The sequence below is a fragment of the Apodemus sylvaticus genome, chromosome 11, assembly GCF_947179515.1.
Source record: "Apodemus sylvaticus chromosome 11, mApoSyl1.1, whole genome shotgun sequence".
Taxonomy (NCBI): Eukaryota; Metazoa; Chordata; class Mammalia; order Rodentia; family Muridae; genus Apodemus; species Apodemus sylvaticus.
This window is the reverse complement of record NC_067482.1, coordinates 96,702,317-96,720,953: the sequence shown is the minus strand read 5'-3', so window position 1 is coordinate 96,720,953 and position 18,637 is coordinate 96,702,317. Positions and strand designations below refer to the sequence as shown.

The window sequence follows — 18,637 nt, the reverse complement described above, 5'->3', positions numbered from 1 at the left end:
TGGGGAGGTGCTAGAGAGCTGGCACAATGAACTGCTCTTTGTGAAGCTGCTCTTCCAAAGGACCCAGAATTGTGACTCTGTGTGTGTGTGTGTGTGTGTGTGTGTGTGTGTGTATGAGGGGGGCAGACAGAAACAGAGACAGAAAAGAAACTGAAAACTTAGTGCCATTCTCTTATTTTGATATCATTGATTTCTCATGGTCAGGCTCTGGCACGAAAGTCATCATCTTAACTCCTATATTGTGTTTACATAAACATGTAAGTTCACAGATCATTAAAGGAAACAGTATCAATATTTTGATACATGTTACACTGTGAACTTTTTCTTATACTGCCTGGTATCATAACTTGAAACAGCTCTGAATAACAGTTATTTATATGCTATTGTTAAGCATTTTTCCTCCAACTTTTATCCAACAAATGCACATAATTTCACATGAGAAATTATCTTAAAGCAGGGTTGAAATTGGTGTACAAGTTACCAAAAAGGCAATGCAGTATTTCCCGAGTTTAATTACCCTTCAAATTTTCTTTCTCTGGCTCATAAAATGTTGAAAGAAAAATAATTTCCCTTCCAAGTCCCCCACTCCATGAGCTCCCTACCCCATAGCCCCGCCTCTTGGGGGTGCTCTCCCACTCACCTGCCCACTCCCACCTCACTCCTCTAGAATCCCCCTTCACTGGGGCACCAAGCCTCCAGAGGATCAAGTGAACCCCCTCCCACTGAGGCCGGACAAGGCAGTCCTGGGAGCTCTGAGGAGAACTGTTAGTTGATACTATTGTTCTTCCTATGGGATTGTCACCCCCTTCTGCTCCTTCAGTCTTTTCCCTAACTCTTCCATGGGGTCCCTGGGCTCAGTCCAATGGTTGGCTGTAAGTATCTGCATCTGTCTCAGTCAGGTGCTCGTAGAGGCTCTCAGAGGACAGCCATGCCAGGTTCCTGTCTGCAAGCACACCTTGGCGTTAGCAAGAGTATTGGGGTTTGGTGTCTGTAGATGGGATGGATCCCTAGGTAGTGTGGTCTCTGGATAACCTTTCATTCAGTCTCTGCTGTAATTTTTGCCCCTACATTTTCTTTAGACAGGAACAATTGTGAAATTCCACCTCACACCAATCAAAATGGCTAAGATCAAAATCTCAAGATCAAACAGCACATGCCGGTGAGGATGTGGACAAAGAGGAACACTCCTCCATTGCTGGTGGGATTGTAAACTGGTACAACCACTCTGGAGATCAATCTGGAGGTTCTTCAGATAATTGGAAATAGTTCTACCTGAAGACCCAGCTATACCACTCCTGGGCATATACCCAAAAGATGCTCCACTATATCACAAGGACACACGTTCCACTATGTTTACCATAGCCTTATTTATGATAGCCAGAAGCTGGAAAGAACCCAGATGTTCCTCAGCTGAAGAATAGATACAGAAAATTTGGTACATTTACATAATAGAGTACTACTCAGCTATCAAACACGAGAACATTTACAAATTTTGATGGCAAATGATTGGAACAAGAAAATATCATCCTGTTCTTTGCTACCAGACCTCCGCCACCATGGATCACATGCACGCTCTCAGGAAGGGCCTGTCCCAGTTGGCACCTCCCTACTGCCAAAGTGTCCCGTGGCTGAAGTTGACATCTGATGATGTGAAGGAACAGATTTACAAATTGGCCAAGAAAGGTCTGACTCCCTCCCAGATAGGTGTGATCCTGAGGACTCACATGGTGTGGCACAGGTCCATTTTGTGACTGGAAATAAAATCTTGAGAATCCTTAAGTCCAAAGGCCTTGCCCCTGATCTCCCTGAGGATCTCTACCATTTGATTAAGGCACAGAAAGGATAGGGATGCTAAATTCTGCTTGATTCTGATAGAGAACACAATTCACCGGTTGGCTCGATACTATAAGACATCCGTGTACTCCCACCCAGTTGAAAATATGAGTCGCCCCCAGCCTCTGCTCCAGTGGCATCCATGCTGTTGTGTACATGAGCAATAAAGTCACTTTGAGTTAAAAAAAAAAAAAAAAGAAAAGAAAAGAAAAAAAGAAAAGAAAAGAAAAGAAAAGAAAAAAAAAAGAAAAGAAAAGAAAAGAAAAGAAAAGATCATCCTGAGTGAGGTAGCTCAGACCCAAAAGGACATGCATGGTATGAATTCACTGATAAATGGACATTAGCCAGAAGGTTCCGAATACCCATGTACAGCTCACAGACCATATGAAGCTTTAACAAGAAGGAAGACCCACGTGTAGAGGCTTCAATCCCACTTAGAAGGGGAACAGAATAATCACAAGAGGCAGAGGAAGGGAGGGACCTGGGTGGGAGAGGAGAGGGGGAGGGAAAAAGGAGGGGCAGGATCAGATATGGGAAGAGACAGGTGAGAAGCCCAGAGGGCCAGGAGAATGAATACAAATATGCAGCAGTGAAGGGTGCGGAATGGGGGGGGGGGGGAGGTAGAGACTATAAAGACCCAGGGCTGCGGGAGGCTCCCAGTAGCCAATGGAGGTGACATTAGCTGAAATGCCCAACAGCAGGGAGATGGAAGCTGAAGAGACCACCTCCAGTACTCCTTGTGTTTTAAAAGCGAACAAAGCAGAAGCATTGGACTTAAGCATGAAGGCCCGCCCCAGTCCAGGAGGGGAGGGGCCGTGTGCACACTCAGGCCTAACCTGTTTTATATTGTTTTTATACTCTGCTTTTCATTGAACAACCCAGAAAGGATACTCAACTTCCATTGAATGTGATCTTAACTGCCTTAACTATTCCCTTGCTAAACAGCAACATGTTTCTAACATGTTCCTTGCAAATAATAGTGCCATGACAAGACATACTAACACTTCATACTGCGGGAGCACCCATAATGACTGTTCCTTATAAAACTGCCACTCAACACAGGCCTCCCTCTCCCCTCCCCCATCCTTAACACGTTGAAGCACTGTCAAAGTTCTACACTGTTCCAATCTGGTAAGTGAAAAAAATACATTCTTTTACCTGGTAGGTTTTATTTTCTTATTCATTAATACGATCAAGCATCTTTTCATGGATTTCAAATAATGCTGTTTCCTCCAAGAATTACCTATTCCTATCTTATGCCCACCTTTCTTTTTCCCGTCCTGTACTAATGGCATTACGTACATTGGAGATACTTATCACTTAAGTTTTCTAGGCCTTATACATGAAGACAATGAGAAAACACAGCTCCTCTTTTAAAGAACTGGTCATGACCCAGCTCTCTGAACTCCATAGTCTGCAAAGAGCCAAAAAGACCAGGCCCACAGCCAGGGACGGTTCCTTTCTGCTGCAAGAGCAGGTCATTTGCTGTTTCTGAATAAAGCAAACAGTGATCTGACTTTTCAGAAATCTGTACTTCAGTCTTACTAAAAGAGAGCCAAGGAAATTCTATTCCTTGAAAGAAAAGAAAGAATCCATTTACTTCCATGAAATAAACTGCATCCAAATTAAAAAAAAAAAAAAAAAAAAAAAACTTTCTGTCTCCTGTTGTACTTAAATTTGGAAAATATTTCTCTAGAGCATTCTTCAAACTGTTTAATTCACTTAGTTAAATAGATCTTGTCAATTTAACATTTTCCACATGGTAAGCAGTTTTGACATTTAGACAGTTTATCAATGGCTTCCTCGCCGAAGCCTGCCTCCTCTTCTTCCTACTCATTACATGCAACAAATTAAATTTCACTAATATTTAAAGATCAGTGCTGACCTTTGCACAGCCATTTTCTAGGCTCCTACTAATACAAACATCTTGTTTGCTGGTGCTCATTTTAAATATTTTGCTACACACAGTTTTCCATTATTCTAGCTCAAGTGCTTTCTTTTCCATGACCTTGCAAAATTATTGGTAAAGCTTACCTTAGGCATCTTAGGAAGACAAAAGGCTGCTTGCATAAGCAGATAGAAGCATGGGGACAATCATCTCCCACCAGCAGCCCGACTCAGGGACCCTCCTTCTGAACTTCAAAGATATGGGTTTACTGCTTGTTTTCAAGGTTGTACTTTAATCACAACAATAAAAAGACAAAATAGAAATGTTTACTCTATGATAATGGTAATTAATTCTAAATTATAACTATAAATATAATTTTATGTTATACTTGAATACATAGAAGAATGTGGCTTTGAAGAGAAAATAAATTAAATTTCAGAAATAGTTCTTAAGGCTCAGTTAAAGACAAGAGAACACTGAAAGCTCTTATCTAAACCAACGCTTAAGTACTGAAGTAATTTGTCAATTCAGAATTACTGTTTTAAAAAGTATATAAATCAAAGTGAGAAAAAAAATGAAAGAAATAAAGAAAGTCTTTCTCTACAAATAGGAGAGACACTGGAAAGTACTGAAGTGCCCTGCAGCTATACCAACTCAACCTTGTCGTTTCACTTGTCAACACTTCGATGACAGATTGCCACCCCCTCCTCTAAAAAACAAACCCTAGTAGCTGTTGAAAGATGCGCTTCTTATAAAAAGGAGAGTAGCTCATGCAACTTGATAGTTGTAGACTTTGAAATCTTTCACTTCACACACACACACACACACACACACACACACACACACACAAACCTTTAAAACTTTTTTCCTGTGGCTTCTGTTAGACTTGGAAGATAAAGAACTCTGCTAACACACTGGGGCCAAGGTGGATCTCGCTGGCAGAGACTGCTGAATGCACTTTATAGCCATTATGTTATTTAACCCTCATAGGAACTAACCCTCTGAAATTACTTGCTGTGTGTGTGTGTGTGTGTGTGTGTGTATGAAAACATCTTTCCTGGAATGGGACTTTTTTCTGAAGAGTCCTCTTCTATATGCAATTATACCCTAAACCCCTTAATGTACAAACAAAAACAGTAGAGGGGGAGCAAAGATCTATCACCTTGTGAGGCGCCATCAGACCAGAAGTCCTCTCCACAGCTCCCTGTGTGGTGTTCTTTCTACTCCAACTCTCTCTGAATGTTATGTACTAACTTTGCATAGCAATAAGAAGGACCATGGAGTTGGGAGGGGCTGTGAGGGGGTCAGAGAGCAGTTAAAGGTGGCATGGAGAGAGGGGGCATAACCAAAATACATTGTATATATATGTATGAAATTCTCAAGGAATAAAACTTAAAATATATACAAAATAAAAAGAGGATTCTCTACCAACTTTTATTTTTCTTAGAAAACAATTAGAGAAAGTAATGTATATGTCTATTTACAGACTATTTTAATTAGTTTCCTTATAAATAATGTAACTGAATTATGTGATTAGAACTGGCATTTTTAGGCACTAAGAGTCTTCACTATTTGCACAGCAAATATTGCAGAGGGACTAAAACTGAAGTTCAATTGGCATGTGACAGTTACTAAGAGAGGAAGGCAAGTCAGCTCTCCTTAAGATCATGGCTCTCTCTAGGGCTGGGCCCCTACTCAAGAATATTTGCACAACACAATTTACTCTCGATTAGTCAGTCAATAAGACAGAAGGTGGAGAGGAATCTGGGAAAAGTTGAGGGAAGGTGAATATAATCAAAATATATGATATGAAATTCTCAAAGAGTCAAAATATTTCTTAAAAGCTCCAATGTAAATTATGATTATTTCATAGCTAATTGGTAAATTAAATTACCACATCAAAGTTTTCTTCCTTTTCACCACATTGCTTGGTAGCAGCGCTCCTTAACTTACTGGCTCCTCAGTCTCTGTGACAATTTCTTAAGGAAATGCAAACAAACCCTAAATTCTTTTAAGAATTCTACAGTGAATCTTTCAATACTATGATCGGATCTTTCTTTTGTCTGTTTCTTCCCTGATTGGCTAACTTTTGTTTTTACTAATGGTTTGTCACAGGATTCTTACTTAAATAAAACTTTTAGTATTTTGTTTCATGAGGTGAATAGAGAACTAAATTAGATAACTCAGAAAAGAACAGTCCTTTCTTGCTGAAATGAATGCCTATGAATAACCACAATGTTCCCTAGAAGATCAATTTCACCTTAACAGATTTAACACAGGCACACATCATCAGGGCTTACAAATGCTAAGAATTTCCTAATGAAGTTAGGAAATTATTATGGTCATGTTTTGACCTAAAGCCCCAACAATGATCAATAAAAACGTCTTATGCTTTAGAACCTATACTCTATACCATTTCAAAGCATAAACAGCAAACATCTTTGAAACTCTGTGGCAGGCGACAATTACTCAATGCATGTCAGTTTCTCTCTGTTAGTACTCAATAGCCATAAAGTTCTGAGTCTGACTTCAGTAGCAGGGAAGGGGAAACAAAAAGTTATCAGTTTCATGAGTATAGTTTCATCTTTTAGTTATCTTCAGTTTAGTACAACACACAGTTGCATAGTCTACCAAATGCGAACAGCTAAGCCACCTTGGTAGGCACCGAACTCAGGATATGAAACGTCTCAGGAACCTGTCCTTGAAGAAGACCTACCTTAGAGAGGGAGGGTGTAAGGAGAGCAACGTGCAATTCCATCACAGTATAGCAAACAAAACAAAGCCATGTCCAAGAGAAAAGTAGGCAGCAAGTTACTCCTGGACATGATCTCAGTCACCATAAAAACAGAAATCATATAATCATTCAGAACCCGCTATTTCTTCAAAGAAAACAAACCACATAATGTATATAAATTCATTGTATCTCCCAAGCTCTTGTGACTACTGTTTACATTTGACAGTTTTTAAAATGTACATATCTTACAATAATGTGTATGTTTACTATAGTGTAGCTTTTCATCAGAACTTGCTATTAACTCAACAATACCTTACTGGCAATGGTAAACCAGAATTAAAGAAATATCATATGTCAATGCTTTCCTTTGGTAGAAAAACTAGTTCCAACTAGCTTGGCAACATATCTGAATAAAGATGGGGAGAGAGCATGTAGATACTTTGATACACATCCAAACTCACGTGAAAATGACAATAAACAATCAATTAAGAGGGGCATCCTCTATAAAAAATACTAATAGTGGAAGAAATAAATAAAATAGCTCAAGAACTTAAAGTGGAAACATAATAAATAAACCACAAACTGAAGCAAAAATCACTAGGAAATGAAAATAGAATAGTTGTTAAGTGGGGGCACTGGAAGGGATCAAGTGGTAAAGGGAGAACATATAGAGATAGATGGCTAAAAGCATGGGGCATTTGAGGAATAGTATGGAAACCTAATATGGTAGGTAGAAGCTTAGTTAGGGAGGAGGGGAAAGGAGGGAGGGACTGAGGGAGGAAGAGAGGGGTGAAGGGAGGGGAGAGAGAGAGAGAGAGAGAGAGAGAGAGAGAGAGAGAGAGAGAGAGAGAGAGAAGCAAGTAAATACAATCACCAAATAATAGGGGAGGTAGAGCCCCAACTGGCTGCCTCTTGTCATCAAATGAAGCTTCTGGTCCTGGGAATATGTTATATCTAATTGAGTTATTAGCCAAGAGGGTCTCATGGGAATCCAAAACAGCTCATGCTGTCATCAAAACTATAGGTCGCTGTCCACAAACTGACAGGAAGACCCCCATTGCTGAAGACAACACATAGACAATTCACAAAACATGAAGAAGTCCAGCTGATACCAACATAAAACCTTCCTACATTCTAGAATCTTTGAACAAGAAGGTACTCTACAAAAAATACACTACCAAAACAGAAACACCAAGCCACCCACAAACTCTTTGATCAACAAAGGCATGGTATTGCAATGGTGGTATGATGCTGTGGGAGCAACCAACCGATACCTGAGTTGACTTGAGGCCCATCCCATGGGATGGAACTCATACCTGGCACTGCTGGAATGGCGGAGAGCCTGAGACTAGATTGCAAAGAGACCTAGGATAAACCAAATATCATTATTTTAAAGAAAAGCTTTACATAGCAATAAAATGACACCTAATGACATTCTGCTCTACTCATAGCCCTGCTTACCTATTATCAAGGAAGCTTTTTCCTAGAACAGATGGGAATAAACACAGAGGCTCCCATCCAGGCTCTATGCAGAGAGTGAGAGACCTGAACCACTCCGCCCTAAATGAGAGTCTCTGTCAAATCCCTCCTCAGGGCTCAGGTAACACTGCAAAAAGGAGACAGAAAGAAAACCAGAGGGGATGGAGGACATCAAGAAAAAGGCCCTGTAAATCACTGTGACCAAAACTTCCTATAAACTCACAGAGACTGGAGCAGGATGCACAGGGACTGTGTAGCTGGCCCTGGGACCTCTGAGCATATGATATGGCTTCCAGTTTAATGTCTTTATGGGATTCCTGAGTATATGAATGAGTAGGTCTCTGATTCTTGTGCCTTCTCTTGGTCTCTTTTCCTCCTCTTTGTCTTATCCAATTGTAATGTTTATCTCATCCTATAGAAGCCAGTTTGTTTTCTAATGAGAGACAGAAGGGAAGGAAGGAGACCCAGATCAGAGGGGAGGTAGGGGATGGGAGCACTGGGAGGAGAAGAGAGAGAACATGGAATCAGGATATATATTTTCCATAAATATACTTTATTATATTAGCAAATCAAAGCATTTGAATAGGTATAGGACAGTATTTAATGAAAGTTAACATTGGTTCCCAATTCAAACATAAATAAAATAGAATTCTTTATTGTTCATTTTTGTTGACAATAATTATTTGTCCTATTACATTAAATTTTCATTTTCATTGTAACAAATTGAATATTTATATATTTTTTAAATTAGTCTTGCTCCAATTTTATTTTTTTAATATTTATTTATTATTATATATAAGTACACTGTAGCTGTCTTCAGACACACTAGAAGAGGGTGTCAGATCTTATTATGGATGGTTGTGAGCCACCATGTGGTTTGCTGGGATTTGAACTCAGATCTTTGGAAGAGCAGTCAGTGTCCTTAACCGCTGAGCCATCTCTCCAGCCCCCCCCCAATTTTATTTTTTTAATGATTTTACTTACTTTTATACACATTTATATACATTGGTGTTCTGTCTGCTTATATGTGTGTGTGAGGGTGCCGGATCCTCTGGAACTGAAGTTATAGACAGTTGTGAGTTGTGGTTGCAGGGAATTGAACTCAGATCCTTCAGAAGAGCAACCAGTGTTCTTAACCACTGAACTATCTCTACAGGCTAAATATTTAATATTCTACTAAATTCATACATTGAACTCCTAATGTCCAAGGTGATAATATTGGGGAGCAGTGGCTTTGGGGTGGCTGGGTAACCATGAGAGCAGTACTCACTAACAGTGTTATTACCCTATAGAAGAGACCCCAAAGAGCTCCCAAACCCCTCTACATGACAAGACACAGCAACATGTTAGACTGTCTGTGAGCCAGGAAGTAGGTTCTTCCCAGGTCAAATGTCAGCCCCCTAAGTTGACTTCTGAACATTTAAAGTTGTATACACTATATTCCTGTTGTTTGGAAGTTACTTCTTCCATGGCACCTGCCACTAGAATGGACTACAGAGCTTACCTGTACAATGAATACAAATACTCAAAACATATTTAATAGAATATTAAATTCTAAATAGCTTAAAGAGCCAACTACCAATACAGGCAAACTTTTCTTCAATAACAAGTGAGTTCCTCTGTATTATAAAGTGTCCCCAAGACTAGCTCCTGTGATAGAAAGTATTTATGACCCCAGTTGCTTAGCTGACAGGGCACAGTTAATACTGGTGCTCCCCCAGGAGTCAACAAACCCCCTCAGCTCCTTCAGTTCTTTCTCCAACTCCTCCATCAGGGACCCCATGCACAGTCCAATGGTTGGCTGTGAGCATCCACCTCATTATTTGTCAGGCTCTGGTAGATCCTCTCAGGAGACAGCCACATCCATACTCCCATCAGCAAGTACCTCCCGGCATCCACAATAGCATCCAGGCTTGGTGACTGTATATGGGAGGGATCCCCAGGTAGGGCAGTCTCTGGATGTCCTTTCCTTCAGTCTCTGCTCCACACTTTGTCTCCATATTTCCTCTTGTGAGTATTTTGTTCCCCCTTCTAAGAATCTCTGAAGCATCCACACTTTGGTCTTCCTTCTTCTTGGGCTTCATATGGTCGTGAATTGTATCTTGGGTATTAAGAACTTTTGGGCTAATATCCATTTATCGGTGCATACATACTGTGTGTGTGTTCTTTAGTGACCGAGTTACCTCACTCAGGATGATATTTTCTTTGTTGTTGTTGTTTTTTTGTTTTGTTTTGTTTTGTTTTTTGAGGTTTCAATAAAGTGATCTTTTATTGGTCTGCTAATATTTTTTTATTCTTTTTTTAATATTTTTATTTACTATATTCTTTGTTTACATTCCAAATGATTTCCCCTTTCCCAGATCCCCCCTCCCCATATGTCCCATAAACCTTCTTCTCTCCATCCCTTCTCCAATCACCTCCCTCCTTTTTCTCTGTCCTTATATTCCCTTCCCATGCTAGATCAATCCTTTCCAGGATCAGGACCCTCTCCATACTTCTTCATGGGAGTCATTTGTTATGCAATTTGTGCCTTGGGTATTCAGGGCTTCTGGGCTAATTAATATCCACTTATCAGAGATTGCATTCCATGTGTATTCTTTTGTGATTGGGTTACCTCACTTAGGATGATATTTTCCAGATCAAACCATTTGCCTAAAAATTTTGTGAATTCATTGTTTCTAATTGCTGAGTAGTATTCCATTGTGTAAATATACCACATTTTCTGTATCCATTCCTCCTTTGAGGGGCATCTGGGTTCTTTCCAGCTTCTGGATATTATAAATAAGGCTGCTATGAACATAATGGAGCATGTTTCTTTATTGCATGCCAGGGAATCCTTTGGGTATATGCCCAGGAGAGGTATAGCAGGGTCCTCTGAAGTCTCATGGCCAGTTTTCTGAGGAACCTCCAGACTGATTTCCACAGTGGTTGTACCATCTTACAGCCCCACCAGCAGTGGAGGAGTGTTCCTCTTTCTCCACATCCTGGCCAACATCAGGATGATATTTTCAAGTTGCATCCATTTGCCTGCAAATTTCATGAAGTCATTGTTTTTAACAGCTAAGTAGTATTCCATTGTGTAAACGTACAACACTCTGTATCCATTCCTCTGTTGAGGGGCATCTGGGTTCTTTCCAACTTCTGTTATAAATACAGCTGCTATGAACATAGTGGAGCATGTGTCCTTATTACATGTTGGAGCATCTTCTGGGTATATGCTCAGGAGTTACCACTGGTCTTCAGGTAGTGCTATGTCCAATTTTCTGAGGAACCGCCAGACTGATTTTCACAGTGGTTGTACCAGCTTGCAATCCCACCAGCAATGGAGGAGTGTTCCTCTTTCTCCACATCCTCACCAGCATCTGCTGTCACCTGAGTTTTTCATCTTAGCCATTCTGACTGGTGTAAGGTGGTATCTCAGGGTTGTTTTGATTTGCATTTCCCTGATGACTAAGGATGTTGAACATTTCTTTAGGTGCTTCTCAGCCATTCAAGTTTCCTCAGTTGAGAATTCTCTGTTTAGCTCTGTTCCCCATTTTTTAATAAGGTTATTTGGCTCTCTGGAGTCTAACTTCTTAAGTTCTTTGTATATATTGGATATTAGCCCTCTATTAGATGTAGTATTAGTAAAAATCTTTTCAGCAAAATGCTGGGTCCTGTTTATATATCCAGTCTGTTATTCTATGTCTTTTATTGGGGAATTGAATCCATTGATGTTATGAAATATTAAGGAATAGTGATTGTTGCTTCCTGTTACTTTTGATGTTATTTTTATGTTTTATGTTTTATGTGGCTATTTTCTTTTGGGGTTGTTGAAAGATTACTTTCTTACGTTTTCTAGGGTATAGTTTCCCTCCTTGTCTTGGTGCTTCTATTATCCTTTGTAGGGCTGGATTTGTGGAAAGATATTGTGTAAATATGGTTTTGTCATGGAATATCTTGGTTTCTCCATCTATAGTTATTGAGAGTTTTGCTGGATATAGTAGCCTGGGCGGGCATTTGTGTTCTCTTAGGGTCTATGTGACATCTGCCCAGTGTCTTCTAGCTTTCATCATCTCAGGTGAGCAGTCTGGTGTAATTCTGAGGATCTGACTTTATATGTTACTTGACCTTTTTCCCTTACTGCTTTTAGTATTCTTTCTTTGTTTTGTGCATTTGGTGTTTTGATTATTATATGATGAGAGGAATTTCTTTTCTGGTCCAATCTATTTGGAGTTCTTCTTGTATATCCATGGGTATCTCTTTCTTTAGGTTAGGGAAGTTTTTTTCTATAATTTTGTTGAAGATATTTACTGGCAGTTTAAGTTGGGAGTCTTCACTCTCTTCTATACCTATTATCCTTATGTTTAGTCTTCTCATTGTGTCCTGGATTTCCTGGATGTTTTGTGTCAGGAGCTTTTTGCATTTTTCATTTTCTTTGACTGTTGTGTCAATGTTTTCTATGGTATCTTCTGTACCTGAGATTCTCTCTTCTATCTCTTGTATTTTGTTGATGATGCTTGCATCTATGACTCCTGATTTCTTTCCTAGGTTTTCTATCTCCAGTGTTGTCTTCCTTTGTCATTTCTTTATTGTTTCAACTTCCATTTTTAGATACCGGATGGTTTTGTTCACCTGTTTGGTTATGTTTTCCTGTAATTCTTTAAGGGATTTTTGTGTTTCCTCTTTAAGGGCTTCTATCTGTTTACCTGTGTTCTCCTGTATTCCTTTAAGGGAGTTATTTATGTCCTTCTTAAAGTCCTCTATCATCATTACCAGATGTGATTTCTGGTGTGTTTGGGTATCCAGTGCTCATTGTGGTGGGAGAACTGGGTTCTGATGATGCCAAGTAGCCTTGATTTCTGTTGCTTAGGTTCTTTCCCTTGCCTATCCCCATCTAGTTATCTCTGCTATTAGACTGTCTTGCTGTCTCTGACTGTGGCTTGTCTCTCCTGCAAGCCTGTGTATCAGTACTCCTGGGAGACCAGTTCTCTCTGGGAGAAATTTGGGCAAGGAGAGCTGTGGCACATGGTCAGCTCTAGGGTGAAGAGGGAAACCAGAAGGATCCCATCCCAGGCTGCTCCTCAGTTCCTGTGTCCTGAGAGTTCCAGGTGTATCCCTCTGAGCAGAAGTGGTGGTCTTACCAGCACTGAGGTGTGTCAGCACTCCTGAGAGACCTGCTCTCTGCCGGCAATATTTGGGTATGGAGCATTGTGGCACAGGATCAGTTCCACGTGCAGATAGAAACCAGAAGGATCCTCATAATCAGGATATATTATGTGAGAAAAAAATATTTTCAATGATAACTTTTTAAAGAAACAATGACAAAAGCAAACAAACAAAAATATAACATCAATAAGAAAAGAATTGGGGATTTAAGTGGCAAGTTCTTGCCAATAATGTACAAGTATTCATTCATGTGTGTGGGTATGTGTCTGTGTGTGTCTGTCTGTCTAAATCTCAGAAGATACTGTTTATAAAGAGCTTTGCACAAAAAGATAAGAAGACATATCACCTGTATATACACATAAGAAAATATTTAGAAATCAGACTGATTCTGAAAACGAATGAAGAATATAGAAACAACAAAATTATTAAGTCATACCACAGAAACTGAAGTGTATGCCTTCAGGTTCAAAGAAAACACTTAAGCATACACCCAGTAGAGAAAATTACACAGTCATCAGTACCTAAGCAGGTCGTTTCCCCCTCAAGACCCTTCGACAACATAGCCCTTTTGTCCATTCCCCAAAACACCAGGAACGCATGTGCTTCACAGTCTTTGTGATTTCTGTTGTTTTAAGTGGAAACCTCTCCTCTGGGATCTTTTGCCGCTATCTGTTTCTCAGGACTCGTTCTCTAACAAAGGCTCTTCCTAAGGCTTCTCCAGCGACTTCCTAGCCCACTCTTTGCCACATCATTCTATGATGTTTATTTAATATTATGTCTTATTATTTTTCTTATAAAAATTCATGGGAAAGTATAATAATTCAACACATGTATCCACTAAGTTATGTTCAAATGGGGGTAGTGATTTTTATATCTCCTTAAATATACTCAAAAAATTTTATAGCAGAGTCTCATATAGCTCATGCTGTCCTCAAACATACTACATAGCAAAGAACAGCCTTGAATTCTTATATTTTCCTGTCTCTATCTCCTTGGTGTTGTGAGGCTCTATAAGGGATAGAGTTATGTTTTATGTTTAAATTACTGTGTTTAAGAGATCTATAAAACAAAAAATGCCTCCACTCTGTAAGCCTCATTTGACCACAATCAGATAACTACCTGGAATGTTGGGAGCTGTTGTTCATGTAAGATTAGAAGCCATGTTTCTTCACTTTTAGAACAAATTTGTTTGCCCCAAATGCACAGTGTGTGCTTGAGCCCAGAAGACAGGAAGTACATAGGCAGGACAAATGTGCATGCTTGCCTCTGATGAGTATGTGCATGTTTGCCATTGATTAGACAAAAAGAGGAAGTACGTAAACGTATGGGTTTTGTCTTGATAAGTCTCTGACTAATGTAATTTGGTGCCATACTCTGGGAATCCTAGGTATGAGGCTGACCACTGTCCATTGTCCTGGCCAATACTTAATAAAGCTTACTTCAAATTCCTACCCACCCCCAAAAATGTGCTAGTGGTCTTATTCTTGCCATATGGGATTAATATTTTCTGAAGACTCCAGAGAGCTAGACAACTTCCATCCAGAACTCAACCTGGAGTCTGGGGGGAAGGGTTTGCCCAAATTGTTAAAAGGTCTGACCGCATTAAAATTTTGGCCTTGATCAGTGAAACATTGTCCTGGCCCTCCTTTCTTTCGCCCCTCTCCCATTCATCCCTTAGCTTCTGTTCCAGCAACCCAGTTTGTAATAGCTGCAGGCAGCTATGGAATACAACAACTATAAAATCACCAACTACTATAAAATATTCTAATGTATTTATTATTTATATAGATTATTTATATATTTTACCATGGGAGCTTAATCTGGATGCTGATCAGTCTTTTTATATTTAGCTGTGGTTGATGTGAATATCGTCCTTTTGGGATAGTAACAAGATGTAAAAACAACAACACAGAGAATGGTAAACCTGGGAAAATGTTAATGAACTATATTGACTGAACTATGTCATCTATTGTATCATTAAAGCTATTGTCATATATTCCTTTCACTAGAAAAACCTCATTACAATGAATCATGTTAAGAAAAGAAAATACAGTGAAGATGGTTTTACCTCAATAATTACATAAGAATTGAGAAACCACAATATGTTATTTGTTCTGAAGTTCTATCAGCAATCTAGGAAGTTGAACAACTGAAATGCCACTTTTATAGTAAGCATCTGTGCTTTGCAGGCAAGGATACCACCTATTTTATAATCAAAGCTGATGGACTCAAGGATGCCAGACTTGATACTGGTAGCAGGTACCACAAACAAAATATCACAGCCATGGAATCTTCATATTTAGTGACATTCATAATCATCAGAGCTCTGAAACCTCACGCCACAGCTAAACATTTACTGTTGCCAGCGGCCAAAGACAGTGTCAAGTCATGACCAAAGACAAATGTGTTACACAATTGAATGCACTCTCCTTATCTAACAATACTATCCACAGAAGAACAGATGACATGCCCGCTGATGTTCTTAAATCTGCTCCATTTCCAATATTCAGTTATAGCAAGAATTCTGGAATTCTCATCCTGACAGCCCCAAGGAATCTGATGCTCCTCATCAGTCTAACAATAACAATAACAATAACAATAACATCGCCCCCTTCCGACCCCCGACTTTATTTAGGGATCACTTTCCTTCCCTCTCTACCCTTTTTCTCTTTTACCTAGTAGTAGGGAGTGGGAAAGGTGGAAGAAAGAAGAACACACAGTAGCAAAAGACAAGCCACGTGTAGTGCCCAGCTTGATGAATCTACAGATGCTGCAAACTGTTCACAGTCACTGGTTTACATGCAGCATATTTAAAGATGGTGACGTTAAAGAGGAGTTCCTCTTTTACCAACGTCTTGAAACAATGAGAAGAGCACATGATGCACTTGACACTGTTGGTTCATTTCTGAAGCAGCATCAGATCTGTGCTGTCTGCAGACAGTGCCCCAGTTATGCCAGGATGTCGACCTGCATTTAGATGTCTGGTACAGAGTGAGTCACCAAAAGTCACTGAGACTCGCTTATGATTCATTGGAAGATGCTTGCAATGAAGATGCTGCCTCAAGAGTTACAAGAATTAGTGAAACGTGTCCTAAGTTCTGTCGACTTTGTAAAGTGAGCACTTTAACAGTTGACTATTTTCACGACTGTGTAATGAGCTGGATACCCCACACGAAACTCTGCTGTTTCACACTGAAATGAGATGGTTGCTGAAAGGAAGATTTTAAAATGTCTCTTTGAGCTTCAGGATGAACTCAGAATATTTTTAATCTGACCATAGTTCAAAGCACTATTCAGCAATAAAAATGAATTGCAGAAAATAGCTTACTTGGTTGACATCTTTGCCATCTTGGATGAGTTAGTTTTATCACTGCAAGGACCAAATTCAACATGCCTCAATTTGTCTGAAAGGACACAGTCTTTTCAAATGAAACGTCAGCTTTGAGAAAACATAAACTGGTTGGAAATAAAGTTTACATGTTGCCTGCCTTATCTGCTTTCTCTGAGGAATATGACATTGAACCAGACAAAAGGATTACGATGACAACTTTGTGAGAGGAAAGAACACTTGCACATGACTGCAGACAAAGCTTCATCATATTTTCCAAGTCTCCCTGATATTCCATTTGCACTTGCCACAGCCCATTCACAGCCACAGTGAAGATGCTCCTGAGCTTACAGTGAGAGCGGATTCCCACAATGCCAGTGACACAGCTCTGGATCAAGAGTTTGCAGCCATGCCCTGTTCTGATGACACTGCACTGCAGCGCCTTCTCCATTTTCAACAACATATCTTTGGGTTTTCCAGCTTGTTGGTTTTCAGGTCTAAATACAGAAGTAGATTTGTTGTAGATGATGATCTTCATTGTGCTCTGGAAAAGAATTTCTGATGTGGTGTGGAAGAAGCAATTCCAGCCTCCCCACTGATATGGCTTCTTATGCATACTGTCGCAAAATGCAACAGTGTAGATTTCTGTTGTTATATGAAGACTGTCACCCATGCTATACCATCCTTCAAGATTAAATCTGATTTGTTTGTAATTAGAAATCAGTATTTCACAATATAGAATTTCATTGTTTTATGATTAATCATTTTGCTTTATGTTCAATTTGTAACAATGAAAATGACATCCTGCATACCAGATATTTACATTACAACTCATGTCAATAGCAAAATTACAGTTATGAAGTAGCAATGAAAATAATTATATGGTTGGGGGTCATCACAGCATTAGGAATGTTGAGAACTAGTTATCTACACAGTTCTCCCCTGGTAAGTCACAGTAATATTCTGTGATATCTGGTTCTGTTCTTTGGTATCACAATCAGTAACATGGGTTCAAGGGGACCCAATACTCTCCAGTCCAGGGCAAAAAGTGAGTTGTCATCTGCCCACCTGGCTCTGGTTGTTTGGAAAGTTTGTTTTGGGTGTGGGTGGGTCTGATGTTTTCTGGTGTATTCATAAGTTTTGTTGCAAACATGGGAGCTGAGACAAAAACAAGTCAGGCTCAGCTGAATGTATGCATGATGGCAGACACCATGTTTTGTTTCTGACTGGTCTCCTTTGAGTGTGTGAGCTTTCTATGTTTTGTGTTTACTGGTTTTCTCTTGACTACCTCTGCCACTGCCAGCTGCCAGCCACCACAGATGCTGCTGCTTGCCATGGCTACTACAGACAAAACTTCATCATATTTTCCAAGTCTCCCTGATATTCCATTTGCACTTGCCACAGCCCATTCACAGCCACAGTGAAGATACTCAGAATTTATCTCTGAGCTTTCTGGTCACCAGGTTCAATCTAACAGGAATTAAAATGACTTTTGAGTGTGGATAATATTAAAGTTGTTTTATGCTATTCTATTTTATTGAAAAACTAGCTCTGTGGTTAGGTTAGTTCTCCCTCTTCTATACCCAAGCATGCTTATTTAACTTCCAACTGCCCTGTGTCAGGCAGGCCAACTGATTTTGTAACAAGGAAAAGATAGCAAAGCAAAACACCACCTCCCCCACCAAGATATAGACTACTGGTTCCATTTAGCTGCCTAAACTTTCTGCTAAGATATAAACCTTATCTCAAGATTAGTAAGACTATAATGTGAACATTTTATATCTCAATAAACTTATATGTAAATTTATTGGGTATGGTTTAAAAATCTGTTACAAAAAAAATGTTAAGATTCTTAACACTGGGGATTGATCATTAAAAATCTATACCTAGGTAATCTTAAGGAACCATGTGGCATATTGGGGTATCTTAGCTGCTGCCCCTCATCAGTGTGGAGGCATCCATGTGGCTGGCTTCAGTACTGTTGGAGAGGGTGGGTGCCATGTGACCTCATCACCAGCTTGATTAAAGGTGGGCACAAGGTATAAACCAAGCAAGGAAGCAACAACAGGTCTCCAGGTTATTTTGGATTAGGATGGATTTTTGTATGATAATTTCTGTCCTGAATACAAAATCATAAAAACAAGGTTTTTATGAAAGATAGGACTTAAAAATAATGCTTGTTTAATAAAGGTATTAAAGCTGTATGTACCTCCATGTGTTTATATAC

General features: G+C 39.6%; 1 protein-coding gene and 1 pseudogene across 5 annotated transcripts in view; one reads left to right on the top strand and one right to left on the bottom strand.

Annotated features, from left to right (window-relative positions):
* Positions 1–18,637, bottom strand: part of Wdpcp (WD repeat containing planar cell polarity effector) — a 293,085-nt gene that overhangs the window by 207,334 nt on the left and 67,114 nt on the right. For 2 of the 5 annotated variants that reach the window (XM_052198562.1, XM_052198563.1), the window contains exon 1: positions 3,868–3,950. The exons of 2 other annotated variants lie outside the window; for them this stretch is intronic. In XM_052198562.1, coding sequence (XP_052054522.1) covers positions 3,868–3,903 — 36 coding nt within the window. In that variant the 5' untranslated portion in view covers positions 3,904–3,950. Of the gene's footprint in view, positions 1–3,867; positions 3,951–18,637 lie in introns of those variants that run through there. One more of the 5 variants, XM_052198567.1, reaches the window with a different exon arrangement.
* Positions 1,557–1,993, top strand: LOC127696228 (40S ribosomal protein S13-like; annotated as a pseudogene).